Source organism: Euprymna scolopes, chromosome 30 (assembly GCF_053919585.1).
Source record: "Euprymna scolopes isolate OS-2025 chromosome 30, ASM5391958v1, whole genome shotgun sequence".
NCBI lineage: Eukaryota > Metazoa > Mollusca > Cephalopoda > Sepiida > Sepiolidae > Euprymna > Euprymna scolopes.
Genome location: NC_136511.1, coordinates 17,165,840 through 17,185,839, shown reverse-complemented (window position 1 = coordinate 17,185,839; position 20,000 = coordinate 17,165,840). Strand labels below are relative to the sequence as shown.

The following is a 20,000-nucleotide window of genomic DNA, read 5'->3' as shown; positions in this document are numbered from 1 at the left end:
CCTGAAAGTACTTCTTCTAAACTCCTCGGCCTAACGTTCACAGGGAACATGAGTTGGAACAGATACATTGACAGCATTGCCAAGGCTGCTGCGAAGAAAGTGAGCTCTCTCTACTGTGCTAGAAAGCTACTTACGCCTGAAAGTATCCTGTATCTCTATAAGGCCAGCATTCGCCCATGTATGGAGTACTGTTGTAGTCTCTCTTTCCTGGACAGGGTTCAAAAGAGAGTCGCCAACCTGATAGGTCCTAAACTATCATCAAAGCTTCAACCTCTGTGCCATTGACGAAATGTTGCATCCCTCTGCCTGTTCTACTCTAATAGTTTCTTCCCTAGAACTGCTAGACTTTGGAACTCCCATCCGGGTTCCTGCTTTTCCAACTGTACTGACATGCAGAAGTTCAAGTGTAATGTGAACGGAGATCTCGCTGTTCAGCTCCCTACATAGTATTCCTACAACTTATGTCCCCGATAGTAGTCCCCTACATCAAAGTGGCACTGTCCCTTGTTTGGGATGAAAATGGAAAAAAAATAACAGGAAAAGAAAAAAAGATAAAGGGAAGAAGAAGAAGAAGAAGAAGAAGAAGAAGAAGAAGAAAGTAAGGAAAAAATAAATCGAAGGCAAATAAGTAGGAGAAAATACAGAAAAGAAGAAATTGATGAAAAAGGAGAAATAGAAGGAAAAGAAAGAAGAAAAGTGGATGGGAAAAAAACAACAGATTTTTTACAAAACAATGCAATAAAAACAAAAACAAAAATGTAAAAAAAAAAAAAAAATTGACCTCAAGTTGTGAGTGAACTTCTTCGGGCATTTCTTGGTTGTAAGTTTTTAATAATTCAATTGTTTGTTTTAAAGGTTCAAACATTTCATCAGTGGCGACTTGCCGTTCGCGGACCGCACCCAGGTTGCCCATGACGCCCACCAATCCATCGTAATCACCTTCTTCCACTGGTTGGGTGAGGCCCTCGTCAGCGGAACGTATGAAATCAGACAAACCATTCAAGCTGCGGAAGACGGATGAGAGAGAGAAAACGGTGATTCAAGATGATAATCCCATTGAAGATGAGGGTGCTGATTATAATGACGTAGAGATAAATAGGATGGTGTTGAAGATTTAAATGAGGATTATAAGGATGTTAGTATTGATGTTGTTGTTGATGATGATTATAATGATGATAATGATGATGATGATGATGACAATGACAGTTTTCCATGCGTTTTTTATAAAATGTATATACTGATGATTATGTTCGTTATCTCTCTTGCTTGTCACCGTGCACACTTTTGTTGTATATAAACGTTTTAGGTGAGGGTGTATGTATAAGGTAAATAATGAATGAGAGTGTGGGAAGAGGAGGGAGGGGACGGAGGAGAAAGAGAAAAGAGGAGAAAAAAGTGAGAGAAAGAGGTGGAGAAGAGAGAGAGAGAGAGAGAGAGAGAGAGAGAGAGAGAGCAAGATATAAGAGGAAGATAATGTATTCTGATTATGAAATCCTTTGTAATTCTTGTAAAGCATTGCATAAATAAAACTAGAGATTATGTAAAGGGTGGAAGGATAAAATTATCGCCATAGAAAAGATGACAAGATTCCATTTCCGTTTGATGAAAACCAGTTTTCTTTCTTTTTTCTTTTTTTTTTTTTTTTTGCAGATCATCTACTAATTGGCCAGAGAATTGAAATCTGCATGAATTAAAATATATTTAAGAGTATTTTATGACCGGCAGGCCGGGCTTTATCCCCCCCCCCTCCAGCCTATTATATAAAGGAAAGTTTTCTGTGTGTGTGTTTGTTTGTTTGTTTGTATGTCGGGCAAAAACTTTCGACGGACGCAACGAACACTGACAAAATTGGTATCGTTAGAAAGATCGATCTCTTGGACGATAAATACCGAAACATTGGCCGAAAAGTTTATTTTTTTACCGTCAACTACGCTATTTTTTGCAAGGAGGCGTCAGTTTTTGCATCGACATTTTTTGCAAAGTTATCCACGCCTCCCGATCTCGACGTATGTATAAAACATGTTATTTTTGACGTCGCACGTCGCATGGGCAAGGCGGCCAACACATTTGCTTTTTTTCACCTTCTTTTCCTCTTTCACGTTACAGGTTCGAGCCTGGCTACTGCGGCTTTTTTGTGCTAGCACGTGTACTTGCTGCTATTTCCATTTTTTAGGGGTTTGGTTGCTCAATAGCCTTACTGTACCCCCCTCTCCACACCCGGGCAACGCCGGGTTCCCATGCTAGTTATCGATAAACGTAAACATTAAGAAATGAACTATTCAACAATCTAACAAAGTCTGTTCTAACGTAATTGTATGAAATGCTTACCTGTTTGTGACATGGTCAATTAGATGCTGTTTGAACATGAAACTCCATCTCTTGATGATATTTAACAAGGCTTGCTTGAACGGACTGGCATCGACACTGAACCACAGCTCAAAATTGGTGGATTTTTGAATCGTCTTTGCTTCTTCGTAAATCTTTTCATAAGCATCAATCTGTCAGGTGGAATAAAAAAAAAGTAAAGTGGACGACCAGATTTCAGGGCGACAAAAGAGCTGACTTTTTATTGGTTACTAGATCGAGATATTGGGGGGGGTGCGTCATTCATTTCCTCGAATCACTCGAGTTACCCTTGATTCTCACTTTATACCGCTGAGTACTTCCTAAAGGGGCATCAAGAAGTATTTCTTTTTTAGTTTTTCATATGACTCGAGCGAGGTTTGAACCTAAAACCCTTGACTCATTAGCAGATTCTCTATTATGCCTAATAAACTAGTAAAGAGGTAAAATGATGCTAAAAATGTCGCAATTTTAATATATCTATATATATCATATATATATATATATATCATATCATATATACCAAATCAAAACGTAGATTCCATAAACAAAGCTCTTTTCTTAGAACTGCACACCTGTAGAACTCTTCCGTTTGCCTGTTTTCCACCTGACTACAGCTTGGATATCTTCAAGTCCAACATAAACAAATTTCTGATAAATTTTTGATAAATTCGATTACTTAATTATCAAATCTCCATTACTAACGATTACTACGATATTATCCCATTGATTACTGTACACGCAATAACCCTTATCCTCGAGTGGCCTCCGGGCCTTGATAAGTGATGACTCCCATTAAGAAGATATAGTAGATATAGCATGAAATAACATAGGAACTTTATGATATTATCAATTCAATAAGAGTTACTTAAAGAAGAATAAAGGATAAACCTCTTTAAGCCATGAACATTTAAATAAATATATATAAGATATACATATAAAATATATAAGATATGCATATAAAATATATAAGATATATATATAAAATGTATAAGATTCATATAAAATATATAATATACACGTAAAATATATATATAAAATATATAAGATTCATATAAAATATATAAGATATGTATATAAAATATATAAGATATATATATAATATATAAGATACATATAAAATATACAAAATATATAAAATATATATATAAGATATATATATATAAAATATATAAGATATACATATAAAATATATAAGATATATACATATAAAATATATAAGATATACATATAAATATATAAGATACATATAAAATATATAAGATATACATATAAATATATAAGATATATATATAAAATATATAAGATACATATAAAATATATAAGATATATATATAAAATATATAAGATACATATAAAATATATAAGATACATATAAAATATATAAGATATATATATAAAATATATAAGATACATATAAAATATATAAGATATATATATATAAAATATATAATATATATATATAAAATATATAAGATATATATATAAAATATATAAGATATATATATATATAAATTATATAAGATATATATATAAAATATATAAGATATATATATAAAATATATAAGATATATATAAAATATATAAGATACATATAAAATATATAAGATATATATATAAAATATATAAGATACATATAAAATATATAAGATATATATATATAAAATATATAAGATACATATAAAATATATAAGATATACATATAAAATATGTAAGATACATATAAAATATATAAGATATATATATAAAATATATAAGATATATATATAAAATATATAAGATATATATATAAAATATATAAGATACATATAAAATATATAAGATATGTATATAAAATATATAAGATACATATAAAATATATAAGATATATATATAAAATATATAAGATACATATAAAATATATAAGATATATATATAAAATATATAAGATACATATAAAATATATAAGATATATATATATAAAATATATAAGATACATATAAAATATATAAGATATATATATAAAATATATAAGATATATATATAAAATATATAAGATATATATATAAAATATATAAGATACATATAAAATATATAAGATATGTATATAAAATATATAAGATACATGTAAAATATATAAGATATATATATAAAATATATAAGATATATATATAAAATATATAAGATACATATAAAATATATAAGATACATATAAAATATATAAGATATATATATAAAATATATAAGATATATATATAAAATATATAAGATACATATAAAATATATAAGATATGTATATAAAATATATAAGATACATATAAAATATATAAGATATATATATAAAATATATAAGATACATATAAAATATATAAGATATATATATAAAATATATAAGATATATATATAAAATATATAAGATATATATATATATAAAATATATAAGATACATATAAAATATATAAGATATATATATAAAATATATAAGATACATATAAAATATATAAGATATATATATAAAATATATAAGATACATATAAAATATATAAGATATATATATAAAATATATAAGATATAGATATAAAATATATAAGATTCATATAAAATATATAGTACATATAAAACCTAAAGTTCATATAAAAATATCAACTCCTATTATAAATTTACTTTAACTGATTTTCAATTGCCAATTTACTCAGTATTTATTAAATTCTTTCGTTTCTTGTAAAATAGGATTAAATATATTAAAAAAATGGTTACCTGTTCCTTAAATTGGTCAAGCGTTGGTGGACATTCAGGCACTCCATCTTCTGCATGGGCTTCGATCTCCTCCGTGGTCAGCACGTGGTTGTAAAGGAGAAACTGTCGCATGAACTCATTCCGATCGTCAACCCACAGGTAGGCATACGAGTCGAACGTGTTTCGGTATTCGCACGCCTTCGTCATCACATTCTGGACACGTTCCATCAATTCGTTTCGCATCTCACTCAAATCTTCCATCGCTTCAAGGTCAGGCTAGACATATAACAATAAGAAGATCATATATATACATATGTTATATATATATATATATATATATATATATATATATATATATATATATATATATATATATATATATATATATATATATAATTATTTTTTTTACTATAATAATTAAATACCTACAGACACTAGCGTTTTATCCTTTCAGGAATCTTCAGTGCAGGGTGTCACGATTAACACCAGTCGACAGATTCGAACCCGGCAACACGAACCATCTCTGGCTCGATTAGCAAAGACCGTATCCAATCGGCTACCATTAACCGCGAGAAATAACGTTGAATTTAAACATTTTATTTTTAAATGTTTTTAACGTCAATCACAGTGATCTAATCGTTATACGATGATCTATGCATAAGAGCTAAATTGACCGACTTAATTCAACTGAAAGTGCTCAATGATAAGAAACGAGTTTCTTAAAGGGGCTGACATATATATATAGTAGTAAATTATAAAATATATATGGCGATTAAGCTACACTGAATATTCCGCGTATATATATATATATATATATATATATATATATATATATATATATATATTACTATTTCATTTAATCGCATAAATTAATATAAGAAGATATAATTTTTATGCATAAATTTTCAGTATTTACTTCAACAGTGCTCAATAGATAAGTAGAGATAAGTAGTAAGTTATGAAAATATATATGGCAATTAAGCTACACAGAATATTCTGCGTTTCGTTCTGTCGAATTTTCACGAGGATGAAATGTGGAATATTCTGTGTAGCTTAACTGCCATGTATATTTCATAACACTATATATATATATATATATATATATATATATATATATATATATATATATATATATATATATATATATATATATGTTTGTGTGTGTGTGTGTAATAGGTTAAAGAAGTTTGCTTGAAGCATTTTTTAATGTGTATATAAGAATAAATTTAAGTTTATAAAAGGCAGAACAATGCAAAAGCGTAACGGATAGACTGAAACTGACGCAACTTAAGATGTAATGGTGAAATCTGCCCATCTACAATAAACTCGACATGCACGTTTGAAAGTCACCTGACGAAGGGAAGACATCCCGGCATATAGCATCACAGACACACATTCTGGCCGCCTGACGGAAGTAAGAACATCCTACATGTAAAATATTGTAGAAAAACAATATATATATATATATATATATATATATATATGTGTGTGTGTGTGTGTGTGTGTGTGTGTGTGTGTGTGTGTGTGTGTGTGTTTAGGAAGCCTTTTTCCCTATAGGATATTTCATTAAATACAATAGACGTTTTTTTTTTATCTATTAATTCTATTTTCGATTCTTTCCAACTTCTGAATAACAGTCTTCACTTCTGATGGGAACTGGCTGATGTAATTACCATATCATAAGTCCGAGTACTTTCCAATCCTTCAGGATTCATTGTCAGGAATAATTTAATCTAACTGATTTTAAACAATTTATATATATTTTTTTTCATTGGTTAATTATTTTATCCTTCATTTTCCATTATTTAAAATTAATAACATCCTGAAATTTTTGCAAAGCTATTAAAATAAATGACTCTACAAACACTTCAGGATATTATTACTATTGCTAAAGTTTATTTTATTAATAGTCATATTTTTTAAATTTTATTTAGTAATACTTGTAGTATTTCAAGTTTCCGTTTATTATTGGTTTGTTCAAGTATAGATATGTTGTCAACTAAAAAATAAGAAATTAAATTAAAACAAATTTATAAATTGTTCAAAACCAGCTGATTAATTTATCCCTGACGATGCATCCTGAAGGATTGGAAAGTATTTGGACTTATGATAAACATGGTGATTACATCAGCCAGTTCCCGCCAGAAGTGAAGACTTTTGTAGCAACCGACACTCGCTACAAACACAGGCAGGAGCTACTTCTCACGACTTCAAGATTTGAAATCCATTTTCTCCGTGGCTGGTCCAATCACCAGCCAGCTCTCTACCACGTGACATAGTATATAAAAGGCGAAATATGAAACCATTAACCTTCTTTGATCCTGACATTAGCCTAGGACAAAAGCTGAACGTGAACAGCTATCTATGGCTCTCTTCAAACTCACATTTATTTCCACTTGCTTTACCCAAACGAACCTACACCGAAACACACACACACACACACACACACACACACACACACACACACACACACACACACACATACTCTTTCTTACCACGAGACACTAACCCTTTGCCCTGTCTCTACTATCGGACACACGCTCCTACATACGCAAACACACTGGAGTCTTTGCCCTTTCTTTCTCTTTTAACCGGCTTTCTTCGTACCAACGACTACTAGCTATAAACACATGTAAGCAGAACTGCACTGTTCTCTTCTTCAACCAGCCAGCTATTATTAATATTATTAATGATATTAATTCTATTTCTACACAAGAACACTTCAATCTACTCTCTCTCTCTGTCTTTCTCTCTCTTGTACTCTTCTACCAAAGCTACTAACGAAAATGACAAATAAAGTTATTTATTAAATGTTAAAATGAGACTTCCATTTTGTTGTCTTGTCATTTCTATATTTTGGTGAACGCGATGTGACATGAACACGCAACCATGTCGTTTTGTCACTTGTTCAATAATTTTATTCGGAAGTTGGAAAGGATCAAAAGTAGAATTAATAGAAAAAAATGAAATATGCCATATATATATATATATATATATATATATATATATACTAGCTGTACCCGGCCATGCATTGCTGTGGCTCAGTTTGTTAAAATGGAACACATTCCTCAAGAAAAATTGCATTTTGTTCGTTTATTTACTTTTATTATTTTTTCCAATTTTTTTAATCAATAAAAGTTGTTATTTTTTTCCCCAAAAAAAGATTAATTTTTTATCATAAATTGTTAGGTGAAATTTTTTTTTCAGGAAAACTTGCACTTTTTTAAAAAAGAAATTTGGCAGTAAACGTTTCTCTTTGAAAACGGAATTTTTATTATAAAAAGAACAGATGAATGCTTTACATGAACACTGTAAATAGTTAGGTGAAAGTAGAGAAAAGTTTGATTTTTTTTTTCAAGAGAATGTACAAATTATTTTTTTAACAGATGTTCAGAAAATAAACAGAAAAATACTTCCATCATTAATCATGCAAAAAAAATAAATAAAATGTTAATTTAGTGTTTCAACATTATGCTTATAAATTACGATAAAACTTGCTGAGTATGCGCTATTTTACGGTTGTTGTAAAAATGGAACGGAAACTTAAATTTCGCTCCGGTTTAATCTTTCTTAATTTTTTAATTGTGCCCCCCCCCAAACGAATATAATCAAAACAGTAACATTCAACAATTGTACTTTATGTATATAAAACACAAAATATTAAAAAAAAAAGTTAATAACGAAAGGGAAATAATTCCATTTTTAAACGAAAAAGTCAGTTTGGTATATCTTTTTGTCATTTTTTACATAAGTCCAGCTTACCATTCACATTGGAAATGTCGACATTTATAGGTTGTCGGGTACGTTTACAACGAATAAACACTCCAATCTACCCATGTTAAGAACGGCTTTCGGAATAGACACCCCTAATCTTGTCAGCATACCCAAAAAGCTATAAAAGTTGATGTGTCGAATGTGAACGATGAGTTGGACGTAATGTAAAAATGTACCGAATATAAAAGGGAACGAAATTCAAATTTCCGTTCCATCTTTACAACAACCGTAAAGCAGAGGACTCTATGCTAATTATACCTAACTTACTGTATTAATGTTAATTTTTTTAGCAAAAAAATATATATATTTAGGTTTGGCTATAAATTCCTAAACTCATTTCACACTAAATAATTTACGTGACTCAAATAGGAATCTAATTGAATTTTTAATTTCCTGAATGTTCCTGTAAAAATTATTTTTTTATTGTTACAAATTACGATGCTTTATTTATATAAAAAAGCAAAAATAAATTCTTGCGTTTTTTATTTACTACTGAAAACCATAACTTTAGTAAAGGTATTTTTTGTTTAAACAAAATAAAATAAAACATTTTCACTAAGAGTTATGTGAAAAATAATTAGTTCATTATATTCTGCGATCATTATTTGATAAATACTTAAATTTTCATTAAAATTGGTTAATTTCCTGATTTTTGGTGAATTTTTAAGTAAAGGGAGGGGTCAAAATGTTTATACACTTTGAGCGTCGGCATTTATTTTGTCTGTACCTACCATTTTTCGATGAATATTTGATAGGAAAGCGACCACGTGTGGTTAATTTAAATTAAATTTCAATCACATGGTTACATTATCAATAACCATGTGATTAAACCCATTGAAAATTTACCGATATTGTAAACACATTCTGTTTACATTAATCCTGTAGTGGTGAGACCAAAATATTAAACATCACAATATATTTCGAAATTAGAAAAATAAAAAACAAAAAAACTTTGTTTTTCAAAAATCGCTAATCCCCCCCAAACTCCATATTTTAACTTCCTATCATAAAAAATTATAAATATAGTATATTCAATATATAAAATGTTCCGTGTTTTCTCACTATATGTTTCTGGAATTATATTGAAGCGGTTAACTCCCCAAAAGGCTTACATATTTTATCAGCTAGTTTTACCTGTTTTTTTTCAGAGAGGGTTTTTTTTTTTGCAATAAACAAATCATAAACTCAAACTTTTTATAATAAAAGTTAAATTGAAATATACTTCAAATTAAACATCACAATAATGGTGCAACATATTTTGAAATTAGAAAAATAAAAAACAAAAAAACTTTGTTTAACATGTTAAAAATATTTAGGTTGGTAGATAATTAAATTCTACTGTATTGGTATAAATTTTTTTTTTTTTTTGCTGTTGTTTCTTGCTTTTCACAATTTTCGACTAAATACTTCTAAATTAAGCGGGGTTGCTTAGATCGTATTTTAAACTAAACTTCGGAGATTGGAATGGCCCCCCCACCTAAAATGTACTTGGAAAAATCGATTTTATAGCGAGATTTAAGAATGGTTAGCCGAAAAAAAAGGTGAAAAACAAAACAAATAATCAATAAATAATTGTTACCAAAGGTAATAAATGCTACTTTTTTTTACTTACATGAATGAGTTTATTCTATGTTTTAAAGTATTTTCAAGCGCTTTTCTTTATTTTTTAATCTAAAATCGTGGGTGTGTGGATGCCAAATATCTCCAGATTTTCTAGAATCCTCCGCTAGATTGCAAACGAAATCTCCGGATCTAGCAGGAAAACCGCTACATTGGAAACACTGGTCACGTGACGGGAAGTGGTAATAAATAATTGTCCCTAAATAAAAAAATGGCCTATTGATACAAAGAAAACCACCTATTTATCATAGAAAAATTAAGTATAATGTTATAATTAAAAAGAAATATATAAAAACACACATGGGTATAGTAAACATATTATACCAAAACGTGGAAGTCATCCGTCCAGTGGTTCTTTAGACTATTAATTGCGAACGAACCAAGAGTTACATTTATATATATATATATATATATATATATATGGTCATGCATAAATTGAATCAATTCAAATTATATCTTAAGTTGCGTCAGTTTGAGTCTATCCGTCACACTTTCGCATTGTTCTGCCTTATATAAGCTTAAATTTCTTCTTTTTCTTCTTCTTCTTCTTCTTCTTCTTCTTCTTCTTCTTCTTCTTCTTCTTCTTCTTTCTCTCTCTCTCTCTCTCTCTCTCTCTCTCTCTCTCTCTATATATATATATATATATATATATATATATAGTAGTTTATAAAATATATATGGCGATTAAGCTACACTGAATATTCCGCGTTTCATCCACTCTATAAAAAAACCCAATCGCCATAGTGGATGAAACGCGGAATATTCAGTGTAGCTTAATCGCCATATATATTTTATAAATTACTAACTAGCTCTACCTACGTATTGACCACTTTTGAAGTAAATACTTAAAGTTTACGCATAAATCTATACTTTCGTATATTAATTTTTATGTGAGTAAATTAAGTATATATATATATATATATATATATATATATATATATATATATATATATATATATATATATATATATATATATGTGTCAAATTTTTTAAAACTTTGACCCCTTAACATTTATTGTTTTGGGTTCAAATCAAGTTATTAAGTTAGATCCATGTCCAAGGAACTTATATCTAAAATTTCAAGTGTTTAGTCCCAAAATATAATTATTTAATAATATATATATATATATATATATATATATATATATATATATATTATTAAATATAATATATATATTCTTTATGCAAATACAGTCATATCTTGCTACGATGTGCAGACCGTTTCAATCATATTTGATTTCATCAGGCAAAAAAAAAAAAAAATTAAAATACAAAAATTAAAAAGGTTCCAGACCTTTTTAATTTTTGAGGAGAGAAATTTTGCCATGACTGGCAAATTTGCAAAAATTAAAGGAAGAACTTCGTTTCACGGACGTATTCCTTTACTAACACCCTTTCTTTTCCGTTCTTCTTTTATTTAACAGGTCAACAAAGACGATTAGTAACGTTATTTGAACCGTTTTTCTACAGCAAGGCCTACGGAACCCATTAACACATTTCTTCAATAGATGAAGTGTCTTTCGGCATTGCTATGTATGTATGTATCTATATATCTATCTATCTATCTATCTATCGACTATTATATAAAAGATACTTTGTGTATGCGTGTGCGCGTGTGCTCGCGCGCGCGTGTGTGCATGTGCATGTGAGAGTGTGAGTTGATTCTCTATGGACTCAAAAGTGGCTGGGTCGATTTTTATGAAATTTCGCCCAAGGGTACTTTATATGCTTGGCAGTGTTCTTGGATAGGTTTTGTATCGGAATGACTTCGATAAGTATCGATACTTGATAATCGAAATAATCCGAAGGAACAGGCGATTTTGACTAAAGTTAACAATTTACACAGCCTAGCATCACAAGTGCATTTGAGAAGATTTATTACCACACAAGCAGAAAGGCCCGACATATAAAATCAACAGTTGGTCCTTTGATACAACAGAGGCGTGTTCGAAATGAATGTTTCTATTTAAAGCACAATTGCACCATGACACTTGACTTTTGCATTTGAAACTTTAATTCAAGCTGTTATATAGAAAAATAATTTTATAAAATCAACAGTAGGTTCCTTACAGTCCAATATAGACTACAATGTATTGTTAACTAGGACACTGCGAGAGGAACGTGATGCTTTCTCCCGGTGCACCACGATGGGTCCCAACTAGAGCAGGCAATCAATGAATTTGATTGAAAAAATAATTTCATCAATTTCGATGACAATAAAAATATAGGAGTGTGAAATATTCGTTGATCATTATTTAATCTTGGGCAACGTCAGTTCACCCTGCTAGTTGAATAATAAAAAAGTCGATGTGCTATAAATAAGAGAAACCCCACGGAACTCACCTGATAGTGTTGTTGACCACTATGTGCGGCTAATCTTGGAATGAGTGTAGACTGTTTGTAGATATCTCCAACTAAGCCATCCACCAGATCATAGAATCCGTCGGGAACGCCAAAATCTAAAGCCGGCGAGAAGACCATGTAGGGAACCTGCAGTTCTAATTGGGCCTGGAACAGTGGGTCACGTGTTGATTTTGAATCGGTGTTGTCCAATAAAAAGACCAGACTTGCATGGATCGTGTTGAAGAAACCGTAGACAATCATGTCATCGACGTAGTTGACATAGGTTTTCCATATTTCACTGTTGGGATCAGCTTTAAAAAGTTGAACATTTTCCTAATCAAAAAAAAAAAAAAAAAAAAATAGAAAATAGAATCAAATATTGAAAATTTGGGAGGGGCGAAAATCAAAGAGACAGAAAAACGAATAGAGAATTTCGGATGAATAAACACCATCTTGAAACAGGTGTAAACAACTACAATACCTAAAACCTTTGCATACGTTATTTGGAACTTGATTTGAGAAATGATTTAAATCGTCAAAATACATACACGCATGCGCGTAGGGATATGGAACATGGAATCAGCATAATACAATAATCATAAGATCACTAGGAACAGTTCAGAAAAATAAAGACAAAAAATTTGGAGAAATTAGAATCAAACGAAAAACAAATACCATACAATGGACGGTAATGTTGAAAACAGCTGAAATATTATGGAAAAACCTTGAGTGCGGAAACGGGGTTATGTCTAAAAATCCAGTACGCAAAGTTAAGACGCCGGAAGTGAACTCGGGTTACTTAAATATGGAATGGAAGTTACTAGCTATGAAACGAAATACGAAACAATATAGAAATAATTTATTTTAAAAAAATATTTTAGTTTTAACATTTCTTGTGCTATCATCAAACAATAAAAAACAATAAACTTTTTACATTTCTATAAATATTGCTTTTGTTTTAACACTTGTGTTTTCATGAAAAAAAAAAACAATGAGAATTTTTATTTATTTATTATTTTGGGCTTAAGTCCAATTATTAAGTTAGATCCATGTCCAAGGAACCATATCTAAAATTTCAAGTGTTTAGAACCAAAATTGTCGGGGGAGTTTGGTAGAGTTCTCAAAGGTAAAATCATTGAACTTAGACCTCTTAACAGCGAAATTTCTGGCCGAAAACCGACCACATCGATTTTCCCAAATGTCAGTCCCCTGTATATCGTATTTCGAGTCTGTAGACTAAAAATTTACAGAGTTATTCCGTAGGGAAATGTACACACACAGACAGACACACACACAGAGACAGATAGACAGACACGTTCACTTTTATAGATATATAGATAGATAATGTATCAAAGTTTTTTTTTTATTAATACTTCTTGTGTTATCAAAAAATTTCGGCTTCGTAATTCAATTGAAGAAAACTACATTGTTTTATTATTCATTCTTTATGACAAAATTATGTGATAAAATTTATGAATTTTTTAAAAATTATTTCCATATTAATATATTTTAACTATTTAAAAAACTATTTATAGGAATGTAAACTATGAAAGTTTAATTTACTTTTTGGAAATAAAATATTTCCATGCGAATATACTTTAAATATAAAAAATATTTTGTTTCATGATAAAACAAGTTATTCCATATGGTTTCGTTTTTCGTTTCATGCTTTGTGACTTCCATTCCATCTTTAGGTATACCGAGCCCACCCCTGGCGTCTTAACTTTGTGTACTGAATGTTTTGGGCGGAAACCGATCAACATAAACCGCAAACATGGAAGTTGTAATAAAAGTTGAAAAAAAAAAAAAAAAAAAAAAAAAAACAACGTAGAAAGAAAACCAACACATTAACCGAAGGGAACTCAAATTGCAATAAATGTCATAAACTGTCTCCTCCTTAACAACAAAAAAAGGTACTCATGCATTTTTTGACCTGGATTTTCGTGGCGTTGACTCGGGCTTCACCAGCAGCTGACAAGAACCACATGAATAAGCCGAGCGCTGATCAAATGTTAAAACGCTAGGGGGAAAAATATTAATTAAAAAAAAAAATTTTTTTTTTTATTAAAAAAATTTGAATACTTTTGGAGTGATAAAGAGGGGGTATTTTTACTTTTTATTTTTTCAAATCATTTGGCTGAGCATGAAAATTGAAATTTTGAATGAAATGGAAGCAGACGACTTTCTGACTAAATTGGAAGAAAAAATAAATTTTATATTCATACACAGAAATGGTAGACACTGTAGACTGCAAGATTCACGTGATCAAACGATATGTCTGCGTGTATCATTCATTTCAGTAAGTTAAGAAGTAAATAATTTGCTATGGTACTAATGAGAAACCCCTCCTTGTATCCTCCTTGTTCATGAAAAGAAGCTTATTTCTATATTGTAATCACTAGACAAAACTGCGACGTCGAGAAGAAGCGATTATATACAAGAAGTGGGGGAAAAAAACACGTATAAACACCGCGCACGTATGTATAAATAACTTTATTTCATTAGTGACACAATTGTATTCAAATTACCTCCCTTGAACTTTTTCTGCATTTTACAACGATACTGGTCTCATTATCAATGATCAAATATTCAGTCTTTACAAAAGTTATGTTTAAGTAGAGATAAAATTTCTCACATTTTAAGCGTACAGAAACTGTAACGTAGTCCTTAATATGTAGGGACCCAACACGTTGTAGACGCCGTCGCAAGGAACATATGAAAGAAAGAGGAAAGAAATTCAACTTGTTGTTTCAAGTTTTAACAAAAGACCTTTATTCCTCCTTCCCCGGTCACGTGTGGCTTCACATCTCGGCTGTTACATCACTCATGTGATTACCGTGTTGGGTACACGTTTTTTGCTCGGTCATTTGCATCCAGCTGCCGTTCGTGCGTCCGCGTTCCGTTACAAATTTACAAACATAGAAAATGCACATTCTTCCCATTTCTATTTGTAAAAGAATTGTTTCAAGATTTTTAAGACAATAAAATCTGAGTTTTTTCGAAAGATTTTTCTCAAAAACAAAACTCGAATAGAATTGCTGCATGCGTGTGCTTGTTTGAGAAATGTAAACTTTTCGATAATAAAAAGAAACGTTTCTGAATTTTTGAGATGAGGATTAATTATTTGTATTACGAGGTGCCTTCAATAAGTTTCCAGACTTTTTTTCATATGGATACTTTTATTGATAGTACCCACATGAAACTCTAGTCTCCTTCAAAGTAATCAATGCACTTGTATCATCCCCAACAATTTCTGAAAGGCCCCATGATATACTCATCACACTCTCTTTCATATCCTTAATTGTTTCATAAGGAAAGCCTCTAAGGTTTTCCTTGAACTTAGGGGATAATAAAAAGTCACAGGGAGCAAGGTCTGGAGTATAGGGAGGGTGAGGAACTGTCTTGATGTCCATCTTAGTCAAATAGTCTGTGACAAAGATGGAGTTTTGGACTGGTGCATTCGCACAGATTTTCCGCAAATCTTCTGTATACCTAGTTCCTTGTGAATAATTTGTGTGCACAGTCACCGACAAACTCTGCATCATCAAACTCTGCATCATCAAACTCTGCATCATCAAACTCTGCACTTATTGTCTTTATAGACACTCAATGGTCCTTATCAAACTCTGCACTTATCAGTCCTCATCCGTGAAATTCATTATTTGGCCAATCAACTCTGGTGTTCTTACTTTCTTATTCCCCCGACACCTCTCATCATCCATCACAGACTCCCTGAATCTCTTATGTCATTTAAAAATTGATGCTCGATTCATGCAAGATGGTCTAAAATCAGTCTGAAGTATTCCATACATTTTTCCCAAGTTCAAGACAAAATGTTATTGCATATCATTCTTCTAAAGTGTCCTCGCGTCCAGAATACATTTTTGATAGGGTGTATTTCAATTTTTGTTGTAGCTGTTTATTTGAAGGTGAAATCCTAAAAATTGGTCAGCCATTTCATAAGATGTATAGCAATAATATTTTCGAGGGTCTATGACAAATTTAAATGCTTATACAAACAAAGGCTGGAAACTTATAGAAGGCAACTAAGAAGTAAATTAAAAAGAAGAAGAAAACGAAAAAAAAGAAAGAAATGTGGTTTCATTTTATGAAGTAAAAACATTTTTTTTTAAAAGATAAAGAAAGAAATGTGGTTTAACCTTGAGAAGTTGATGAATTTGGTCCCCTTTTTGTCGAATTTCTGAATACCGTTTTTCCAGGCGTTCTTCTCTGTCATCTAAATTTAAAAGCGAACCAAATTTTTCTTCTTTTCGCTCAAAAAGTGGCGTTTTACTCCAGGTTGCCATCAGCTGGACAATCTTCTGGATGTTTGCCTTGGACTTTTGCACCCGCGATTCAAGGTCGTGAACCATATTCTTTGTTTTTTCAATGTATTCCCAAATTCCTGTGAGAAAGAGAAAGTTGTTTCAAATTATCTCCACACGACATTTAACAGATTGAGGACAAATATAAAGAAGAATTCATTTAGTCATTCTGTGATCATCCACTCGGCAATAATCGCCGACCGTTACACTGTATGCTGTGGTTTCCTTTTTTATTTTCTCTTCTCTTTACTTCCCATTCTGGCCATGTCGACGTCTCTCAAGGTGGCGGCTGCTGAGGAGGCAAGTATAAAGAAAGATAAAACCAGTCAAATACCAATTGCACTCTAGATGTGTGTGACCTCATCGACCCTCGACTAAGGTCCACATTTTAATTTTCTGTTGAGGCCATGTTCATCAGTCGCTTGGTCAATTCGTCTCCTCATCCTGGCCTCCTAAACTCTCCTAATCTGATGGGGAAACGTCTAGAATAAAGTTGCTGAAATACAACCCGATATTTGTTTGTTCCTTGGGGATGAATCTGCTTTGCAGCTTTCCGTTAAAACAAGACCAATATAGACAAGGTATATTTCCCCTAATGCTCGATATAAATCCCCAGAGAAATGTTATCCGTACCTTTCCTGTGTAAATGTTATATGTCCTGTCATCACTGTTATACACACTCGACAACTTAGAGACGATCACAACTCATCACTAGGGCTATAACAACAGCATATTCTTTTCATTGTTTTGACTCTCGAGTGTATATCCGACACAGTTAGACATAGTTAATTAACTGAAAACCACATCACTCTATACAAAATCCTATTGATTACTGTACACACAATAACCTTATCCCCGAGTGGCTTCTGGGCCTTGATAAGTGGTGACATCCATGTAAAAAAAACAAAACAAAAGCATATAAGATATCAACGGATACACACTCGAGAGTCCAAACAATGAAGTGAATATGCTGTTGTCTTAGCCCTACTCATCACACACAACATACTACGTTACATAAACACGAATTTGAGATACGTCGCACACCATTAAAGAACTCTTACATTAAATAGACTCGTTCATATATACCTGTAAATATATGAACATATTATATAGTCCCCCGATTATACAACGTACAAGTTTTAGTACCGTTCATACACTCGTTATGTAGACGATTATATAACAGCCATAGTTGAAGACAGTTTTCAATTTGGCATACGTGAAGGCAGGTTACGGAAAGTTGCATGCTGTCTTAATATCTACATCTTATCTAGATTGCCCAACAGCTTCCTTGGGTGTTCCGAGCCATTATCAATTGATCGCCAGCTCGACCCTTCTCGACTCTCTCAAACTCTCTCAACTGCTAAACCCTACGTGTGCAAAAATATCTCCCTTCTAATGGCGTAATCATTACGTATCACTCATGACTATCGCCTGATGTCTGGCACGTATTCTTGTTTATCTATCATCTTATCAATACTAAAATTCTTTACTTCTTTTCTAAATTCCATTCTATCAAATTAACAGTCCTGGTACATTCCAACGTTAACATTCTATTTTACAAATATATTTTCAGGTTGGTTCATGCATGGCTTTGAAACCAACAACAAAACATCGCAAAGTCAAGACTGTAAACTGTCGTAATGAAGAGATAGAAAAACGTCAACTCACTCATTTATAATTCACTTAAAATATACGTCATCAAAGTATTTTATATAAAGAAAGGGAACTAACTCATCACACGGCCCAACGGAGACATCCCTTACAATTTTCACAGTATTAAAACATGATTACAATAAAAACGTATATTTACATAAATAACTTCCAACACATTAATGTCCACATCTATGTAGTTTGTTGACGTCAGCTCATCTCGATCTGTTTAAAGTCATGACTTGCATCAACTGTCAACTGTTGCAAACTCAAGACTACCCATAAATTGTCCCTTATTGTCGTAAACTGTCAAAAAACTCATTGCCACTCTTAAAACTGTCTGTAAACTCTAAATATGTTGACATCTATTGTCCTGTCTCTTGTTCCAATCACTGCTACACCTTGATTAACAATCTTATTTCAGCTTTCTTTTGTGTACCTCAGTGAACAACATTCCCTCTATTGTCTTTCTACAAATTTCATTTCCTATGACGTTTGTTCTGCTGATCCAGTATATTATCATTATTATTATTATTATTATTATCTCCGCTTTTATATAAAAAAAAAACCGTGTGTGTGTGTGTGTGTGTGTGCGTGTGAGTTCGTTCTCTATGGACTCATAAACTACCAGGCTGATTTTTATGTAATTTCGCACAAATTCACTTTATGTGCCTGGCAGTGTTCTTAGATAACTTTTGTATCGAAATGTTTTTGATAAATATCAATAATCGATAATCCAAAAAAATCCAATGAACGAAAGAACGGGCGATTTTGACTAAAGTTAACGCCTTATACAGCCTAACGTCACGAGTGCATTTCCTATGACGTTTGTTCTGCTGATCCGGTATATTCTCTTTTGTTATAGATTTCCCTCTTTGTTTTTCACTTAGGGAGGTCATTCATTATGCATTGTACTCTTCCCTCCCCCCTTTCTTCTCCCCTTAGTCTGTAACATAGCGCATGTATAAGCGCATGGGAAAACATCAGCAACAGCGAAGAATGGCTAGCCTGTGAAGAGATTAGCAGCTGCAGCAGAAAAACATACATATGCCCATTAGGAAATGTGTGGGAGAAGAGGAAGAAGAAAAGGGAGAAAGAAATGCACCATGTGGTCGGCAGAAAAAAGTGCGGGTTGATGGGAATGGATGTGTAAAGTCGAGGGCGAGAATGGGCTGGCTGTAGCCAGCAAGTGGTCGGAGGAAGGAGAAATATGTGTCAAGTGTAGTGGAG

The 20,000-nt window shown here is 31.4% G+C and overlaps 1 protein-coding gene across 1 annotated transcript in view; it reads right to left on the bottom strand.

The window, feature by feature from the left end:
- Positions 1 to 20,000, bottom strand: part of LOC145254676 (dynein beta chain, ciliary-like) — a 249,325-nt gene that overhangs the window by 158,789 nt on the left and 70,536 nt on the right. The window contains exons 14-18 of the mRNA XM_080113323.1: positions 16,956 to 17,200; positions 12,796 to 13,128; positions 5,080 to 5,334; positions 2,329 to 2,498; positions 782 to 1,004 (exon numbers count right to left, since the gene is read on the bottom strand). Of these exons, the coding sequence (XP_079969449.1) occupies positions 782 to 1,004; positions 2,329 to 2,498; positions 5,080 to 5,334; positions 12,796 to 13,128; positions 16,956 to 17,200 (1,226 nt within the window). The remainder of the gene's footprint in view (positions 1 to 781; positions 1,005 to 2,328; positions 2,499 to 5,079; positions 5,335 to 12,795; positions 13,129 to 16,955; positions 17,201 to 20,000) is intronic.